The sequence below is a fragment of the Tachyglossus aculeatus genome, chromosome 2 (genome assembly GCF_015852505.1).
Source record: "Tachyglossus aculeatus isolate mTacAcu1 chromosome 2, mTacAcu1.pri, whole genome shotgun sequence".
NCBI classification, from domain to species: domain Eukaryota; kingdom Metazoa; phylum Chordata; class Mammalia; order Monotremata; family Tachyglossidae; genus Tachyglossus; species Tachyglossus aculeatus.
Window position 1 is genome coordinate 169,959,727 of NC_052067.1, and position 18,672 is coordinate 169,978,398.

An 18,672-nucleotide genomic window follows, 5' to 3' on the forward strand; every position below is an offset into this window, starting at 1 on the left:
AGTACAGTGCTCTGCAAACAGTAAGCGCTCAATAAATGCGATCGGTTGATTGAATCTGGACACAAATCGGCAAAATTCCCCAAACCGCTCGGGGCTTCCAATGTGAATGTGCTAAACTGGCAAGATGGAGGGAAGGAGGCAGGGAGGATGATGATGATAATAAGTGGTATTTGTTAAGCGCTTATCAAGCGCTAAGCACTGTACTAAGCCCGGCTTCACTGCTTGTCTGCTGTGTGACCTTGGGCAAATCACTTAACCTCTCTGGGCCTCAGTTACTTCATCTGTAAAATGGGGACTGAGACTGTGATCCCCACGTGGGACAACGTGATCACCTTGTATCTGCCCCGGCGCTTAGAACAGTGCTTGACGCGTAGTAAGCGCTTAACAAATATCATTATAATGACTGAACTCTTTCAAGTGCTTAGCACAGTGCTCCGGCACCCAGTAAATGCTCAAAAAATCATCATCATCATCATCAATCGTATTTATTGAGCGCTTACTATGTGCAGAGCACTGTACTAAGCGCTTGGGAAGTACAAATTGGCAACATATAGAGACAGTCCCTACCCAACAGTGGGCTCACAGTCTAAAAGGGGGAGACATGATGGATACCACTGATGGATAGATTGTTTGACTGTAGGAGGGAGAGAGCTGTTTGACTGCCTTAGAGAAGCAGCATGGCTCAGTGGAAAGAGCCTGGGCTACGGAGTCAGAGGTCTTGGGTTCTAATCCCGGCTCTGCCACTTGTCAGCTGTGTGACTTTGGACAAGTCACTTCACTTCTCTGGGCCTCAGTTCCCTCATCTGTAAAATGGGGATGAAGGCTGGGAGCCCCACGTGGGACAACCTGATCACCTTGTATCTCCCCCAGGGCTTAGAACAGTGCTTGGCACATAGTAAGCGCTTAACAAATCCCAACGTTATTATTTTTATTAGTGAGGCTGATGTTGAGTATATGTTGCCAACTTGTACTATCCAAGCGCTTAGTACAGTGCTCTGCACACAGTAAGCGCTCAATAAATACGATTGATTGATTGATTGATTGAGAAGTTTCTGTTTGAAGCAGAGGTGAATGGAAAGCAAAATGTTGTTCATGTGGGGGGGGGGGTGTCACTTAATGACTCTGTGCCTCTGTGTCTTGTCTGTAAAATAAGAATAATAATAATAATTTTGGTATTTGTTAAGCACTTACTATGTGCAAAGCATTCATTCATTCAATCGTATTTATTGAGCGCTTACTGTGCTCAATGTGTTGGCAACATATAGAGACGGTCCCTACGCAACGGTGGGCTCGCGGTCTAGAAGGGGGAGACAGAGAACAAAACAAAACATATTAACAGAACAAAATAAGTAGAATAGATATGTGCAAGTAAAATGAATAAATAAATAGAGTAATAAATCCTTACAAACATATATACATATATACAGGTTTTGTGGGGAGGGGAAGGAGGTAAGGCGGGGGGATGGAGAGGGGGATGAAGGGGAGAGGAAAGAGGGGGCTCAGTCTGTTCTAAGCACTGGGGGGGATACAAGGTGATCAGGTTGTCCCATGTGGGGCTCACAATCTTAATCCCCATTTTCCAGATGAGGGAACTGAGGCCCAGAGAAGTTAAGTGACATGCCCAAAGTCACACAGCTGACAAGCAGCGGAGCTGGGATTTGAACCCTGGAGATTTGATCCTATTTCCTCCTCCTGGGAGCCTCACGTTGGCCTGGGACTGTGTCCAACCGATTTAGCTTGTATAATAATGATAATAGTGGTATAATTCTATTCATTTTACCTGTGTACTTTCATTCATTCATTCAATCGTATTTATTGAGCGCTTACTGTATGCAGAGCACCGTACTAAGCGCTTGGGAAGTTCAAGTTGGCAACATGTAGAGACGGTCCCTACCCAACAGTGGGCTCACAGGCTAGAAACAAACAAGTCTAGAACAAAACAAGTCTACTTGTTTTGCTACATTTTGCTATGTAAAGCTACATAGTAAGCACTTAATAAATGCTATTATTATTATTATTATTATTATTATTATTATTATTACTTGTTTTGTTGTCTGTCTCCCCCTTCTAGACTGTGAGCCCGTTGTCGGGTAGGGACTTTCTATACATTGACCGATTTGTACTTCCCAAGCGCTTAGTACATTCATTCATTCATTCAATCGTATTTATTGAGCGCTTACTGTGTGCAGAGCACTGGACTAAGCGCTTGGGAAGTCCAAGTCGGCAACACTGTAGAGACGGTCCCTACCCAACAACGGGCTCGCAGTCTAGAAGGGGGAGACAGGCAACATACATACAGACAACGTACATACGGTAAGCGCTCAATAAATACGATTGAATGAATGAAATTTGTTAAGCACTTACTATTTATTCGTTCATTCAGTCGTATTTATTGAGCGCTTACTGTGTGCAGAGCACTGTGCTAAGCGCTTGGGAAGTCCAAGTTGGCAACATATAGAGACGGTCCCTATGTGCCAGGCACTGTACTAAGTGATTAGGTGGCGGGTTGGACACAATCCCTGTCCCATGTGGGGCTCACAGTCTTAATCCCCATTTTACAGATGAGAGAACTGAGGCCCAGGGAAGTGAAGTGACTTGTCCAAGGTCTCCCAGCAGACAAGTGGACAAGTCTCTTAGACTGTGAGCCCACTGTTGGGTAGGGTCTGTTTCTATATGTTGCCAATTTGTACTTCCCAAGTGCTTCGTACAGTGCTCTGCACATAGTAAGCGCTCAATAAATACGATTGATGATGAAGAAGTGGAGGAGCAGGGATTAGAACCCAAGCCCTTCTAACTCCTAGGCCCAGGCTCTACCCACTAGCCCACACTGCTTCCCTACCCTGCTTGTAGCTCCATGGAAAGAGCCCGGGCTTTGAGTCAGAGGTCATGGGTTCAAATCCCAGCTCTGCCAATTGTCAGCTGTGTGACTTTGGGCAAGTCACTTCACTTCTCTGGGCCTCAGTTCCCTCATCTGTACAATGGGGATTAAGTCTGTGAGCCCCCCGTGGGACAACCTAATCACCTTGTAACCTCCCCAGCGCTTAGAACAGTGCTTTGCACATAGTAAGCGTTTAATAAATGCCATTATTATTATTATTATTATTATTACACCAGCTCTTAGTACTGTGCCTGGAACATAGTAAGCGCTTTGCAAGTACCATTAAAAAAAGTCTGTTTGAGATGGTTTTCCTCCTAAAAAATAATATTAATAATGATGGTATTTGCTAATGATAATAATGATAGAGAAGCAGCGTGGTTCAGTGGAAAGAGCACGGACTTTGGAGTCAGAGGTCATGGGTTCAAATCCCAGCTCCGCCAATTGCCAGCTGTGTGACTTTGGGCAAGTCACTTCACTTCTCTGGGCCTCAGTTCCCTCATCTGCAAAATGGGGATTAAGACTGTGAGCCCCCCGTGGGACAACCTAATCACCTTGTAACCTCCCCAGCGCCTAGAACAGTGCTTTGCACATAGTAAGCGCTTAATAAATGCCATTATTATTATTATTATTATTATTATTATTATTATTATTATTACTCCAGCTCTTAGTACTGTGCCTGGAACATAGTAAGCGCTTTGCAAGTACCATTAAAAAAAGTCTGTTTGAGATGGTTTTCCTGCTAAAAAATAATATTAATAATGATAGTATTTGCTAATGATAATAATGATAGAGAAGCAGCGTGGCTCAGTGGAAAGAGCACGGGCTTTGTAGTCAGAGGTCATGGGTTTGAATCCCAGCTCCGCCAATTGCCAACTGTGTGACTTTGGGCAGGTCACTTAACTTCTCTGTTCCACAGTTACCCCATCTGTCAAATGGGGATGAAGACTGTGAGCCCCCCGTGGGACAACCTCATCACCTTGTAACCTCCCCAGCGCTTAGAACAGTGCTTTGCACATAGTAAGCACTTAATAAATGCCATTATTATTATTACTTTGCACATAGAAAGCACTTAATAAGTGCTATTATTATTATTATTATTATTATTATCATTATTATTTGTTAAGCACTTACTATGTGCCAAGCACTGTTCTAAGCACTGGGGTAGATACAAGGTCATCAGGTTGTCCCACGTGGGGCTCACAGTCTTAATCCTTATTTCCCAGAGGGAAATGAGGCCTGGGGAAGTGAAGTGACTTGCCCAAGGTCACACAGCTGATAAGCGGCGGAGGCGGGATTAGAACCCAGACCCCTGACTCCCAAGCCCGGGCTCTTTCCACTGAGCCACACTGCTTCTCCCAGAGCGCATCCACTCTAATGACCATGTGCGTGTTTTTCCAGTGATTCCCATCTGGAAGCAACATGACCTAGTGGATAGAGCCTGGGCCTGGGCGTCCGAAGGTCACGGGTTCTAATTCTGACTCTGCCACTTGTCTGCTGTGAGACCTTGGGCAAATCACTTCGCTTCTCTGGGCCTCAGTGACCTCATCTGTAAAATGGGGATGGAGACTGTGAGCCCGCGTGGGACAACCTGATTAGCTTGTATCTACCCCAGTGCTTAGAACAGTGCTTGGCCTGTAGTAAGTGCTTAGCAAATCCCATGATTCCTCTTAATAATAATTATAATGATAATAAATCATTCATTCATTCAATTGTATTTATTGAGCGCTTACTGTGTGCAGAACACTGTACTAAGCGCTTGGGAAGTACAAGCAGAAGCAGCGTGGCTCTGTGGAAAGAGCCCGGGCTTTGGAGTCAGAGGTCATGGGTTCAAATCCCGGTTCTGCCACTTGTCAGCTGTGTGACTTTGGGCAAGTCACTTAACTTCTCTGCGCCTCAGTTACCTCATCTGTAAAATGGGGATTAAGACTGTGAGCCCCACGTGGGACAACTTGATCACCTTGTAACCTCCCCAGCGCTTAGAATAGTGCTTTGCATATAGTAAGTGCTTAATAAATGCCATCATTATTATTATTATTATTACAAGTTGGCAACATATAGAGATGATCCCTACCCAGCAACGGGCAATGATGATATTTGTTAAGCACTTACTATGTGCAAAGCACTTTTCTAAGCATTGGGGAAGTTACAAGGTGATCAGGTTGTCCCACGGGGGGGCTCACGGTTTTAATCCCCATTTTCCAGATGAGGGAACTGAGGCCCGGAGAAGTGAAGTGACTGGCCCAAAGTCACACAGCTGACACAGCTGACCCCTGACTTATTACTCTATTTATTTATTTTACTTGTACATATCTTTTCTATTTATTTTATTTTGTTAATCTGTTTTGTTTTGTTGCCCGTCTCCCCCTTCTAGACTGTGAGCCCGCTGTTGGGTAGGGACCGTCTCCATATGTTGCCAACTTGGACTTCCCAAGCGCTTTGTCCAGTGCTCTGCACACAGTAAGCGCTCAATAAATGCGATTGATTGATTGATTGGCTCTTTCCACTGAGATAACGCCGCTTCTTTTCATCCTGGCAGCGCTCTTCCTCTACTGGGTGATGGCCTTCATCACGAAAACCATCAAGCTGATCAAGTACTGCCAACTGGGCGTGGGCATGGCCGAGCTGCGCTTCTGCATCACGGGCATGATGGTCGTCCTCAACGGGCTGCTCATGGCCGTGGAGATCAACGTCATACGTGTCAGGGTGCGTGTCCGGGGCCCGGGGCCGGGGGGCCGGGGGCCTTTCTCTGTGCGTGCGTGCTTGGGAATCCATGTCTGCATGTATGTGCCCGGGGAATCCATGTCCACAGGTGAGTGGACATGGCTATGTTGCCAACTTGTACTTCCCAAGCGCTTAGTACAGTGCTCTGCACAGTCCCCCATCTTACCTCCTTCCCCTCCCCACAGCACCTGTATATATGTATATATGGTTGTACATATTTATTACTCTATTTATTTATTTATTTATTTATTTTACTTGTACATTTCTATCCTCTTTATTTTATTTTGTTGGTATGTTTGGTTCTGTTCTCTGTCTCCCCCTTTTAGACTGTGAGCCCACTGTTGGGTAGGGACTGTCTCTATGTGATGCCAATTTGTACTTCCCAAGCGCTTAGTACAGTGCTCTGCACATAGTAAGCGCTCAATAAATGCGATTGATTGATTTTAGACTGTGAGCCCACTGTTGGGTAGGGACTGTCTCTATATGTTGCCATCTTGTACTTCCCAAGCGCTTAGTACAGTGCTCTGCACAGTCTTTTAGACTGTGAGCCCACTGTTGGGTAGGGACTGTCTCTATATGTTGCCAGTTTGTACTTCCCAAGTGCTTAGTACAGTGCTCTGCACATAGTAAGCACTCAATAAATATGATTGATGATGATGATGATGATGAATAAATACGATTGAATGATTAACTGATTGAGTGATGGTGATGATGATGATGGTATTTGTTAAGCGCTTACTATGTGCCCAGCACTGTTCTGAGCGCTGGGGGAGATACAAGGTCATCAGGTTGTCCCGCGTGGGGCTCACAGTCTTCCCCCCTAAGAATAATAATAATAATAATAATAATGGCATTTATTAAGCGCTTACTATGTGCAAAGCACTGTTCTAAGCGCTGGGGAGGTTAGAAGATGATCATAGTAAGCACTTAATAAATGCCATGATTATTATTATTATTATTACAAGAGAAGCAGCGTGGCTCAGTGAAAAGAGCCTGGGCTTTGGAGTCAGAGGTCATGGGTTGTAATCCCGGCTCCGCCAATTGTCGGCTGTGTGACTTTGGGCAAGTCACTTCACTTCTCCGTGCCTCAGTTCCCTCATCTGTACAATGGGGATTAAGACTGTGAGCCCCACGTGGGACAACCTGATCACCTTGTATCCCCCCAGTGCTTAGAACAGTGCTTTGCACATAGTAAGCGCTTAACAAATACTATCATTATTGTTATCATTGCAAGAGAAGCAGCGTGGCTCTGTGAAAAGAGCCTGGGCTTTGGAGTCAGAGGTCATGGGTTCTAATCCCGGCTCTGCCAATTGTTGGCTGTGTGACTTTGGGCAAGTCACTTCACTTCTCTGTGCCTCAGTTCCCTCATCTGGAAAATGGGGATTATGACTGTGAGCCCCGTGTGGGACAACCTGATCACCTTGTATCCCCCCAGTGCTTAGAACAGTGCTTGGCACATAGTAAGTGCTTAACTAACACCATCATCATTATTATTATTATTTGGAGTCAGAGGTCATGGGTTCAAATCCCGGCTCCACCAATTGTCGGCTGTGTGACTTTGGGCAAGTCACTTCACTTTTCTGTGCCTCAGTTCCCTCATCTGTAAAATGGGGATGAAGACTGCGAGCCCACCGTGGGGCAACCTGATCACCTTGTAACCTCCCCAGTGCTTAGAACAGTGCTTTGCACATAGTATGCACTTAACTAATACCATCATTATTATTATTATCATTTGGAGTCAGAGGTCATGGGTTCAAATCCGGCTCCTCCAAATGTTGGCTATGTGGCTTTGGGCAAGTCACTTCACTTCTCCCTCATCTCTAAAAAGGGGATTGACTGTGAGCCCCCTCCGTGGGACAACCTGATCTTCTTGTAACCTCCCCAGTGCTTAGAACAGTGCTTTGCACATAGTAAGCGCTTAATAAATTCCATCATTTTTATTATTATTACAATAAAACAGAACTGGTAGAAACAGTCCCAGCCCACAAGAAGAATAAGAATCATGGTATTTGTGAAGCACTTCCTATGTACCAGACTCTGCCCTAAACCACAGGGGTGGATCCAAGGGGGTAGGACACAGTCCCTGTCCCACATGGGGCTCACAGTCTCAATCCCATTTTCCAGATGAGGGAACTGAGGCTCAGAGAAGTGAAGTGACTTGCCCAAGGTCACACGGCAGACAAGTGGCAGAGCTGGGATTAGAACCCATGACGCTCCTTCCGGGCCCGGGCTGTAGCCACTAGGCCATGCTGCTCCCTACTCATTGTCCCCCTGCTCCCGTAGCTATTAAAGCAGGGGAAGCAGCGTGCCTCAGTGGAAAGAGCCCGGGCTTGAGAGCCAGAGGTCATGGGTTCAAATCCTGCCTCTGCCAATTGTCAGCTGTGTCACTTTGGGCAAGTCACTTCACTTCTCTGGGCCTCAATGACCTCATCTGGAAAATAGAGATTAAGACTGTGAGTCCCCCGTGGGACAACCTGAGCACCTTGTATCCCCCCAGTGCTTAGAACAGTGCTTGGCACATTCATTCATTCATTCATTCATTCAATCGTATTTATTGAGTGCTTACTGTGTGCAGAGCACTGGACTAAGCGCTTGGGAAATACAAGTTGGCAACATATAGAGACGGTCCCTACCCAACAGTGGGCTCATAGTCTAGAAGGGGGAGACAGAGAACAAAACAAAACATATGAACAAAATAAAATAAGTAGAATAATCAATCAGTCAATCGATTGTATTTATTGAGCGCTTACTGTGTGCAGAGCACTATACTAAGTGCTTGGGAAGTACAAATTGGCAGCATAACTTGTACATAAATATGTACAAGTAAAATAAATAAAACATAGTAAGCACTTAATAAATAATAATAATAATAATGATGGTATTTGTTAAGCGCTTACTATGTGCAAAGTACTGTTCTAAGCGCTGGGGAGGTTACAAGGTAATCAGCTTGTCCCACGGGGGGCTCACAGTTTTCATCCCCATTTTACAGATGAGGGAACTGAGGCACAGAGAAGTGAAGTGACTTGCCCAAAGTCACACAGCTGACAATTGGCAGAGCTGGGATTTGAACCCATGACCTCCAACTCCAAAGCCCGGGCTCTTTTCACTGAGCCACGCTGCTTCTCTTGTAATAATAATAAAAATGATGGCATTTATTAAGCACTTACTATGTGCAAAGCACTGTTCTAAGCACTGGGGAGGTTACAAGGTGATCAGGTTGTCCCATGGGGGGTTCACAGTCTTCATCCTCTCAGAGCCCTCAGTGGGCTCTTCCCACTGAACCACGCTGCTTCTCTAAATACCATCTTTATTATTAAATGCCATCATTTAAATGCATTTAAATGCTAATAAATGTTAATATTATTATTATTATCATTATTATTATTATTATTGAGGGGCTGGGGGAAAGAAGGAGAGAATCAATTAATTAATCAATAGCTCAATTGTATCTATCCAGCGCTTACTATGTGCAAGACCCTGTACTAAGCACTTGGGAGAATCCATTCTAACGGAATTAATATCCCCATTCCCTGCCCACAACGAGCTTTAATGGCATTTATTAAGCACTTACTAAGTACAAAGCCCTGTTCTAAGCACTGGGGAGGTTACAAGGTGATCAGGTTGTCCCTTGTGGAGCTCACAGTCTTCATCCCCATTTTCCAGATGAGGTCATTTAGGCCCAGAGAGGTGAAGTGACCCGCCTAAAGTCACACAGCTGACAATTGGCAGAGCCAGGATTTGAACCCATGACCTCTGACTGAAAAGCCCGGGCTCTTTCCACGGAGCCACGCTGCTTCTCTAAATACCATCATTATTATCATTATCATCATCAATCGTATTTATTGAGTGCTTACTGTGTGCAGAGCACTGTACTAAGCGCTTGGGAAGTACAAGTTGGCAACATATAGAGACAGTCCCTACCCAACAGTGGGCTCACAGTCTAAAAGATGTAAAGTCTAAAAGATAATATCCCCATTCCCTGCCCACGAAGGGATTTAATGGCATTTATTAAGCACTTGGTGCAAAGCACTGTTCTAAGCACTGGGGAGGTTACAAGGTGATCAGGTTGTCCCTCGTGGAGCTCACAGTCTTCATCCCCATTTTCCAGATGAGGGAACTGAGGCCCAGAGAAGTGAAGTGACCTGCCTAAAGTCACACAGCTGACAATTGGCAGAGCCGGAATTTGAACCCATGACCTCTGACTCCAAAGCCTGGGCTCTTTCCACTGAGCCACGCTGCCTCTCTAGAGCTTACAATCTAGAGGGAGACACAGACATTAATATAAATGAATAAATTATGGATAGATGCATCAAACAATCAATCGATGGTATTTGATTACTGTAATTGCTGTGTACAGAGCGCTGTACTAAGCGCTTGGGAGAGTACAATACAACAGAGTTGGGAGACATGTTCCCTGCCCACAATGAGCTTACAGTCTAGAGGGAAAGACATTAATATAAGCGGATAAGTTACATATAACGTGGCTCAGTGGAAAAGAGCCCGGGCTTTGGAGTCAGAGGTCACGGGTTCGAATCCCGACTCCGCCAATTGTCAGCTGTGTGACTTTGGGCAAGTCACTTCACTTCTCTGGGCCTCAGTTACCTCATCTGTGAAATGGGGATGAAGACTGTGAGCCCCCTGTGGGACAACCTGATAATAATAATAATAATGGCATTTATTAAGCGCTTGCTATGTGCAAAGCACTGTTCTAAGCGCTGGGGAGATCACAAGGTGACAGATTAGAACCCACATCCTCTGATTCCCATCCTTTCCTCTAAGCCACGCTGCTTCTCGGGGAACGCACCTGATGTTGTATTGTACACTCCCAAGCATGACCTAGGGACAAGAGCCCGGGCTTGGGAGTCAGAGGTCGTGGGTTCTAATCCTGACTCCACCACTTCTCTGCTGTGTGACCTTGGGCAAGTCGCTTCATCTCTCTGAGCCTCAGTTCCTTCATCTGTAAAACGGGGATGGAGACTGTAAGCCCCACGTGGGACAACCTGTTAACCTTGTATTTATCCCAGCGTTTAGAACAGTGCTTGACACATAGTAAGAGCCTAACAAATACCATTATTTTTATTATTATTATTAATACAGTGCTTTGCACACAGTAAACCCTCAATAAATCTGATTGATAATCATAATAATAATTTCCCAGCGCTTAGAACAGTGCTTGGCACATTCATTCATTCATTCAATTGTATTTATTGAGCACTTACTGTGTTCGGAACACTGTACTAAGCGTTTGGGAAGTACAAGTTGGCAACATATAGAGACGGCCCCTACGCAACAGTGGGCTCACAGTCTAGAAAGTGGGCTCACAGTCTAGAAATAGTAAGCGCCTAACAAATACCATTTTTTAAAATTATTATTAGTAGTACAGTGCTTTGCACACAGTAAGCTCTCAGTAAATATGATTAATAATCATAATAAGAATTTCCCAGCGCTTAGAACAGTGCTTGGCACATAGTAAGCACCTAACAAATACCATTATGTTTATTATTATTATTAATACAGTGCTTTGCACACAGTAAGTGCTCAATAAATCTGATTCATAATAATAATATCCCAGCTCTTAGAACAGTGCTTGGCACATAGTAAGTGCCTAACAAATACCATTATTTTTATTATTTTTTATCATTATTATTAGTACCATGCTTTGCACACAGTAAGCGCTCAATAAATCTGATTCATAATAATAATAATAATAATAATAATAATAATAATAATTTCCCAGCGCTTAGAACAGTGCTTGGCACATTCATTCAATCATATTTATTGAGCGCTTACTGTGTGCAGAGCACTGTACTAAGCGCTTGGGAAGTACAAGTCGGCAACATATAGAGACGGTCCCTACCCAACAGCGGGCTCACAGTCTAGAAGGGGGAGACAGAGAACAAAACAAAACATACTAACAAAATAAAATAAATAGAATAAGTATGTACAAATAAAATAAATAAATAGAGTAATAAATCCGTACAAACATATATCCATATATATAGGTGATGTGGGGAGGGGAAGGAGGTAAGGTGGGAGGGATGGGGAGGGGAATTCATTCATTCATTCATTCAGTCGTATTTATTGAGCGCTTACTGTGTGCAGAGCACTGTACTAAGCGCTTGGGAAGTCCAAGTTGGCAACATATGGAGACGGTCCCTACCCAACAGTGGGATCACAGTCTAGAAGGGGGAGACAGACAACAAAACATATTAACAAAATAAAATAAATAGAAAGATACGTACAAATAAAATAAATAAAAAGAGTAATAAATCCGTCCAAACATATATCCATATATACAGGTGCTGTGGGGAGGGGAAGGAGGTAAGGCGGGGGGAATGGGGAGGGGAGTTCATTCATTCAGTCATATTTACTGAGCGCTTACTGTGTGCAGAGCACTGTACTAAGCGATTATTATGTACATTATAATGTACTAAGCGATTATTAGAGAAGCAGCGTGGCTCAGCGTGGCTTTGGAGTTACAGGTCATGGGTTCGAATCCCGGCTCCGCCACACGTCTGCTGTGTGCCTTTCGGCAAGTCACTTAACTTCTCTGTGCCTCAGTTCTCTCATCTGTAAAATGGGGGTGAAGACCGTGAGCCCCCCGTGGGACAACCTGATGACCTTGTCTCTATCCCAGCGCTTAGAACAGGGCTTGGCACATAGTAAGCGCTTAACAGATGCCATCATTATCATTATGATTAGGAACACAGCGCTTTGCACCCGGTAAGCGCTGAATAAATCTGATGAATGATAATCGTAATGACGTCCCGTGCCCTGTTTCTGGCCTACAGAAGTACGTGTTTTTTATGAATCCCCAAAAAGTGAAGCCCCCCGAAGACCTCCAGGACCTGGGGGTGCGCTTCCTCCAACCTTTCGTCAACCTGCTGTCCAAGGCCACTTACTGGTGGATGAATCCCCTCATCATGTCCGCCCACAAGAAGCCCATCGACCTGAAGACCATCGGCAAGCTGCCCATCGCCATGAGGGCCGTCACCAACTACGTCTGCCTGAAGGACGCGTACGAGGAGCAGAAGGTAAGAAGCGGGCCCTCGTGTTGCCGACTCGGACTTCCCAAGCGCTTAGTACAGTGCTCTGCACGCAGTAAGCGCTCAATGAATACGATTGATTGACTGACTGATAGACTGTCAGCCCACTGTTGGGTAATAATAACGGCATTTAGTAAGCTCTTACTATGCGCCAAGAGCTGTTCTAAGCCCTGGGGAGGTTACACGGTGATCGGGTTGTCCCACGGGGGGCTCACAGTCTTAACCCCCGTTTTCCAGATGAGGTCACTGAGGCCCAGAGAAGTGAAGTGACTTGCCCAAAGTCACACAGCCGACAATCCCTGCTCCGCCGCATGTCTGCTGTGTGACCCTGGGCAAGTCATTCCCCCTTTCAGACTGTGAGCCCACTGTTGGGTAGGGACTGTCTCTATATGTTGCCAATTTGTACCTCCCAAGCGCTTAGTACGGTGCTCTGCACATAGTAAGCGCTCAATAAATACAATAAATACGATTGATGATGACAATTGGCAGAGCCGGGATTTGAACCCGTGAACTCTGACTCCAAAGCCCGGGCTCTTTCCAGCGAGCCACGCTGCTTCTGGACCGTCTCTATATGTTCAATCAATCAATCAGTCAATCAATCAATCGTACTTATTGAGCGCTTCCTGTGTGCAGAGCACTGTACTAAGCGCTTGGGAAGTACAAGTTGGCAACACATAGAGACAGTCCCTACCCAACAGTGGGCTCACAGTCTGAAAGGGGGAGACAGAGAACAAAACCAAATATACTAACAAAATAAAATAAATAGAATAGATATGTACAGGTAAAATAAATAAATAAATGGAGTACTAAATATGTACAAACATATATACAGGTGCTGTGGGGAAGGGAAGGAGGTAAGATGGGGGGATGGACTTCCCAAGCATGCTCTGCACACAGTAAGCGCTCAATAAATACGATTGATTGATTGATTGATTCCCCCGGGGCTGGGGGTGGTCGAGGGGCTCCAGTCAGGCGGTCAGGCGGATTTTAGAGAAGCAGCGTGGCTCAGTGGAAAGAGCCCGGGCTTCGGAGTCAGAGGTTGTGGGTTCTAATCCTGGCTCCACCACTAGTGAGCTGTGTGACACTCTGTCCTTGTCCAGCCCATCCCGCACCCTCCGCTCCTCTGCCGCCGCTCACCTCCTCCCTGGGCCTCCTTCTCGCCCGTCCCGCCGTCGACCCCCGGCCCACGTCCTCCCCCTGGCCTGGAATGCCCTCCCTCCGCACATCAATCAATCAATCAATCAATCGTATTTATTGAGCGCTTACTGTGTGTAGAGCACTGTACTAAGCGCTTGGGAAGTTCAAGTTGGCAACATATAGAGACGGTCCCTACCCAACAGTGGGCTCACATCCTCCCTTCAAAGCCCTACTGAGAGCTCACCTCCTCCAGGAGGCCTTCCCACACTGAGCCCCCTCCCCATCCCCCCCACCTTACCTCCTTCCCCTCCCCACAGCACCTGTATATATGTATATATGTTTGTACAGATTTATTACTCTTATTTTATCTGTACATTTTTATTCTATTTATTTCATTTTGTTAATATGTTTTGTTTTGTGGTCCGTCTCCCCCTTCTAGACTGTAAGCCCACTGTTGGGTAGGGACCGTCTCTAGATGTTGCCAACTTGGGCTTCCCAAGCGTTTAGTCCAGTGCTCTGCACACAGTAAGCACTTAATAAATACGATTGAATGAATGAATGAATGAATGACCGTCTCTATATGTTGTCAACTTGGACTTCCCAAGCACTTAGTACAGTGCTTGCACACAGTAAGCACTCAATAAATACAATTGAATGAATGAATGAATGAATGACAGTCTCTATATGTTGCCAACTCGGACTTCCCAAGCACTTAGTCCAGTGCTCTGCACACAGTAAGCGCTCAATAAATACAGTTGAATGAATGAATGAATGAATGACATGGCACTTAACTTCTCTGGGGCCTCAGTTCCCTCGTCTGTTAAATGGGGATGAAGACTGTGAGCCCCACGTGGGACAACCTGATCACCTTGTATCCCCCCAGCGCTTAGAACAGTGCTTTGCACATTGTAAGCCCTTAACAAATGCCATTATTATTATTATTATTATTATTTATTGAGCATTTACTGTGTGCGGAGCGCTGTACTAAGGGCTTGGGATGGCACAATAGAACATTAAATAGACGCTTTCCCTGCCCACAGTGAGCTTACAATCTAGAGGGGGAGACAGATGTTGACTGAAATGAATAAATGAGGGATATAATAGTAATAATAACGATGACATTTATTAAGTGCTTACTATGTGCAAAGCACTGTTCCAAGCGCTGGGGTAGATACAACGTGGGGCTCACAGACTTAATCCCCATTTTCCAGATGAAGTAACCGAGGCCCAGAGAAGTGAAGTGACTTGCCCAAAGTCACACAGCTGACAAGTGGCGGAGCCGGGATTTGAACCCGTGACCTCTGGACATGAGTGGTGTGGGGCTGGGAGGACGGTGTGGGACCCCTCTCGATACCCCCCGCCTTACCTCCTTCCCTTCCCCACAACACCTGTATATATGTATATATGTTTGTACGTATTTTTATGTATTTATTATTTATTTATGTATTTATGTATGTATTATTTATGTATTTATTTATTTTACCGGTCCATATTTATTCAACTTATTTTATTTTGTTAATATGTTTTGTTTTGTTCTCTGTCTCCCCCTTCTAGTCTGTGAGCCCACTGTTGGGTAGGGACCGTCTCTGTATGTTGCCAACTTGTACTTCCCAAGCACTTAGTACAGTGCTCTGCACACAGTAAGCGCTCATAAATATGATTGATTGATTGGTTGATTGATTGATTTGGAGTCAGGGGTCATGGGTTCGAATCCCAGCTCTGCCAATTATCAGCTGTGTGACTTTGGGCAAGTCACTTAACTTCTCTGAGCCTCAGTTCCCTCATCTGTAAAATGGGGATTAAGACTGTGAGCCCCCCGTGGGACAACCAGATCTCCTTGTAACCTCCCCAGTGCTTAGAACAGTGCTTTGCACGTAGTAAGTGCTTAATAAATGCCATTATTATTATTATTATAAGGGGAGGAGCAGATTTGGGTGGGAAGATAGGGGAGAAGCAGCGTGGCTCAATGGAAAGATCATGGGCTCTGGAGTCAGGGGTCATGGGTTCGGATCCCGGCTCTGCCAATTATCAGCCGTGTGACTTTGTGCAAGTCACTTAACTTCTCTGGGCCTCAGTTCCCTCATCTGTAAAAGGGGGATTAAGACTGTGAGCCCCCCGTGGGACAACCAGGTCTCCTTGTAACCTCCCCAGCGCTTAGAACAGTGCTTTGCACATAGTAAGCGCTTAATAAATGCCATTATTATTATTATTATAAGGGGAGGGCTGGGTTTGGGTGGGAAGATAAGGAGCTCTGTTTTGGACATGTTAAGTTTGAGGGGACGAGAGGCCAGAAAAGTAGAGATGTCTTGAAGGTAGGAGGAGATGCGGGACTGCAGAGAGGGAGAGAGATCAGGGCTGGAGATGGAGATTTGGGAATCAGTCAATCAATCAATCGTATTTATTGAGCGCTTACTGTATGCAGAGCACTGTACTAAGCGCTTGGGAATCAGCGGCATAGTGGTGATAGTTGAAGCCGTGGGAGCGAATGAGTTTTCCGAGGGAGTGGATGGAGATGGAGAAGAGAACTGAGCCTTGAGGGACCCCCACAGTGAGGGGGTGGGAGGCAGAGGAGGAGCCCGCGAAAGAGACTGAGAATTAACGGCCAGAGGGATGATAGGAGAACCACTGTTCTAAACGCTGGGGTTAATTAAGTTGGGCATAGTCCTTGTCCCCCACGGGGTCAGAATCTAAGTAGAAGGGAGAAAAGCTATTTAATCGCAATTTTACAGTTGAGGAAATTAAGTTGGGCATGGTCCTTGTCCCCCACGGGGTCAGAATCTAAGTAGAAGGGAGAAAAGCTATTTAATCGCAATTTTGCAGTTGAGGAAACTGAGACATAGAGAATGAACTGATCGATGGTATTTACTGTATGCTTACTATGTGCAGAGCACTGTTCTGAGCACTTGGGAGAGTACAGTACAATCAATCAATCAATCAATCGTATTTATTGAGCGCTTACTGTGTGCAGTAAGCCTCCTCCAGGAGGCCTTACCAGACTGAGCCCCTTCCTTCCTCTCCCCCTCGTCCCCCTCTCCATCCCCCCGGCCTTACCTCCTTCCCTTCCCCACAGCACCTGGATATATGTTTGTACAGATTTATTACTCTATTTATTTATTTATTTATTTTACTTGTACATATCTATTCTATTTATTTTATTTTGTTAGTATGTTTGGTTTTGTTCTCTGTCTCCCCCTTTTAGACTGTGAGCCCACTGTTGGGTAGGGACTGTCTCTATATGTTGCCAATCTGTACTTCCCAAGTGCTTAGTACAGTGCTCTGCACATAGTAAGCGCTCAATAAATACGATTGATGATGATGATGATTGATGATGCAGAGCACTGTACTAAGCACTTGGGAAGTACAAGTCAGCACAACATAGAGACAGTCTCTACCCAACAGTGGGCTCACAGTCTAAAAGGGAAAGCACTGTTCTAAGCACTGGGAAGGTTACAAGGTGATCAGGTTGTCCCTCGTGGGGCTCACAGCCTTAATCCCCATTTTGCAGATGAGGTAACTGAGGCCCAGAGAAGTGAAGTGACTTGCCCAAAGTCACACAGCTGACAATCGGCAGAGCCGGGATACGAACCCATGAGCTCTGACTCCAAAGCCCGGGCTCTTTCCACTGAGCCACGCTGCTTCTCTACAACAGAATTAGCAGGCACGTACGTGGCTCCTAATGAGCTTACAGTCTAGAGAAGTGAAATGACTTGTCCAAGGTCACACCACAGGCAATTGGCAGAGCTGAGATCAGAACCCAGGCCCTCTGACTTTTCATTCATTCATTCAATTGTATTTATTGAGTGCTTACTGTGTGCTTCTAGACTGTGAGCCCACTTCTAGACTGTGAGCTCACTGTTGGGTAGGGACTGTCTGTATATGTTGCCAACTTGTACTTCCCAAGCGCTTAGTACAGTGCTCTGCACACAGTAAGTGCTCAATAAATACGATTGATTGATTGATTGCAGAGCACTTGGGAAGTACAAGTTGACAACATATAGAGGCGGTCCCTACCCAACAGCGGGCTCACAGTCTCCAGGCCCAACCTCTCTCCACTTGGCCACACCGCTTCCCTAGCATTCAATCATATTTATTGAGCGCTTACTTTGGACAAAGCACTGCACTAAGCGCTTGGAAAGTGCAATTTGGAAACAGATAGAGACATCCCTACCCAACAACGGGCTCACAATCTAATAGGAGTCGTAGTAGTAATAGTATGTCTTATTACTTCACACCTTGCTTTTTAAGGGGACCAGTAGAATCAGTCAATTGGATTTATTGAGCGCTTACTGTTGCAGAGCACTATACTAAGCACTTATTATTTATTATCAAGTGCCGTCGAATCGCTTCTGATTCATAGTCTATAGATCTGTTTTCTCCGGAGCGTCCCATCCTTTGCCATCATCCGTAACCTCAGTAATGGTTCTTCCGTTATCGTTGTTCCCGTCTCTCTCCATCTAGCTGCCGGTCTGACACTTCCACATTTTCCCTGGATTTTTCCAAGCAACGGTGTCTTCTCCAGAGACTCCGTCCTCCCGATAATAAATCCAAAATATGCTAATCTCAGTCGAGTTATTTGGCCTTCTAAAGACCACTTTGGTTTAATTTGCTCTAAAATTCTTTTGTTCGTTTTGGGGAAGTAATAATAATAATAATAATAATAATAATAAGAATAAGAATAATAATAATAATATAATAGGCATTTGTTAAGCACTTACTATGTGCAAAGCACTGTTCTGAGTGCCGAGAAAAAGATTTGTTAATGTACCAAGCACTCTTCTAAGCACTGGGCTAGATACAAGTAAATCGGTTTGGGCACAGTCCCTGTCGCATGTGGGGCTCACGGGCTCCATCCCCATTTTCCGGATGAGGTCACTGAGGCCCAAATCAATC

General features: G+C 45.2%; 1 protein-coding gene across 1 annotated transcript in view; it reads left to right on the forward strand.

Moving 5' to 3' along the window:
• ABCC9 (ATP binding cassette subfamily C member 9) overlaps nucleotides 1-18,672 on the forward strand; it is a 351,651-nt gene that overhangs the window by 48,253 nt on the left and 284,726 nt on the right. The window contains exons 5-6 of the mRNA XM_038765661.1: nucleotides 5,415-5,581; nucleotides 12,391-12,633. Of these exons, the coding sequence (XP_038621589.1) occupies nucleotides 5,415-5,581; nucleotides 12,391-12,633 (410 nt within the window). The remainder of the gene's footprint in view (nucleotides 1-5,414; nucleotides 5,582-12,390; nucleotides 12,634-18,672) is intronic.